Source organism: Sinocyclocheilus grahami, unplaced genomic scaffold (genome assembly GCF_001515645.1).
Source record: "Sinocyclocheilus grahami isolate Dianchi unplaced genomic scaffold, SAMN03320097.WGS_v1.1 scaffold226.1, whole genome shotgun sequence".
Taxonomy (NCBI): domain Eukaryota; kingdom Metazoa; phylum Chordata; class Actinopteri; order Cypriniformes; family Cyprinidae; genus Sinocyclocheilus; species Sinocyclocheilus grahami.
Window position 1 is genome coordinate 698,936 of NW_015505405.1, and position 786 is coordinate 699,721.

The window sequence follows — 786 nt, forward strand, 5'->3', positions numbered from 1 at the left end:
ATTGACACTTAAGACTGGTTTTGTGCTCCAGGGTCACATATATGACAATTAATACTTGTGAGGAAGTCTCGTATTTGCTGAATGAGGTCTCTGAGCTCCTCATTGGTCTGCTCCACTCGTGCTTTGCTCTGATTGGCTCTCAGTAACACATCCTGAGCATTGAGCTTGGCCTCATCCGCACGTCCTCGAGCATCTGACACCTAAAAAAACCCCACACATGCATGTCCTTATGCATGCCCATACTTATCGAAGTTTTGTGAAAACTTTAATGTTCAAAACAGTTGTGTTGCTTAAAATGTTTTTTTTTCAAAGTATTTTGACATTTATTTAAAAATTTTTACAATTTCCAATGTAAAGGGCTTTACTGTCACTTTTGATCAATTTAATATGTGACTGCTAAATAAAAGTATTAATTTCTTGCAAAAAAATAAATAGAATCATACTGACCCAAAACTTTTAAATAGTAATGTGTATATATTCATGAATTTCAGGGGACTTAATAAATAAATTAAGTTATAATAGTTAATACTGTTCCGAATACTTACCATCTTGTTTAGCTCGTTTACTTCTCTTAAAGCATGCAGGACCTCTTGGTCTGAGTTTTTGGCTTCGTTCAAGGCCTTTTGGGATCGTGTCATAATGGTCTCACATCCTCCCCCACCACACTGGGACGTGCCATCCTCGCTCACACATCCCAGACCACCACAGTTACCGCAACCATCTAGACCTGACGCCCCTCCACACACCTCCACACACATTTACACATCTGATATTATAACTCATCAA

General features: G+C 38.4%; 2 protein-coding genes across 2 annotated transcripts in view; both read right to left on the reverse strand.

The window, feature by feature from the left end:
* The window catches only part of acot18 (acyl-CoA thioesterase 18), a 446,653-nt gene that overhangs the window by 379,571 nt on the left and 66,296 nt on the right, over positions 1–786 (reverse strand).
* The window catches only part of lamb1b (laminin, beta 1b), a 38,377-nt gene that overhangs the window by 5,618 nt on the left and 31,973 nt on the right, over positions 1–786 (reverse strand). Inside the window, exons 27-28 of the mRNA XM_016287940.1 lie at positions 546–746; positions 56–200 (exon numbers count right to left, since the gene is read on the reverse strand). Coding sequence (XP_016143426.1) covers positions 56–200; positions 546–746 — 346 coding nt within the window. The remainder of the gene's footprint in view (positions 1–55; positions 201–545; positions 747–786) is intronic.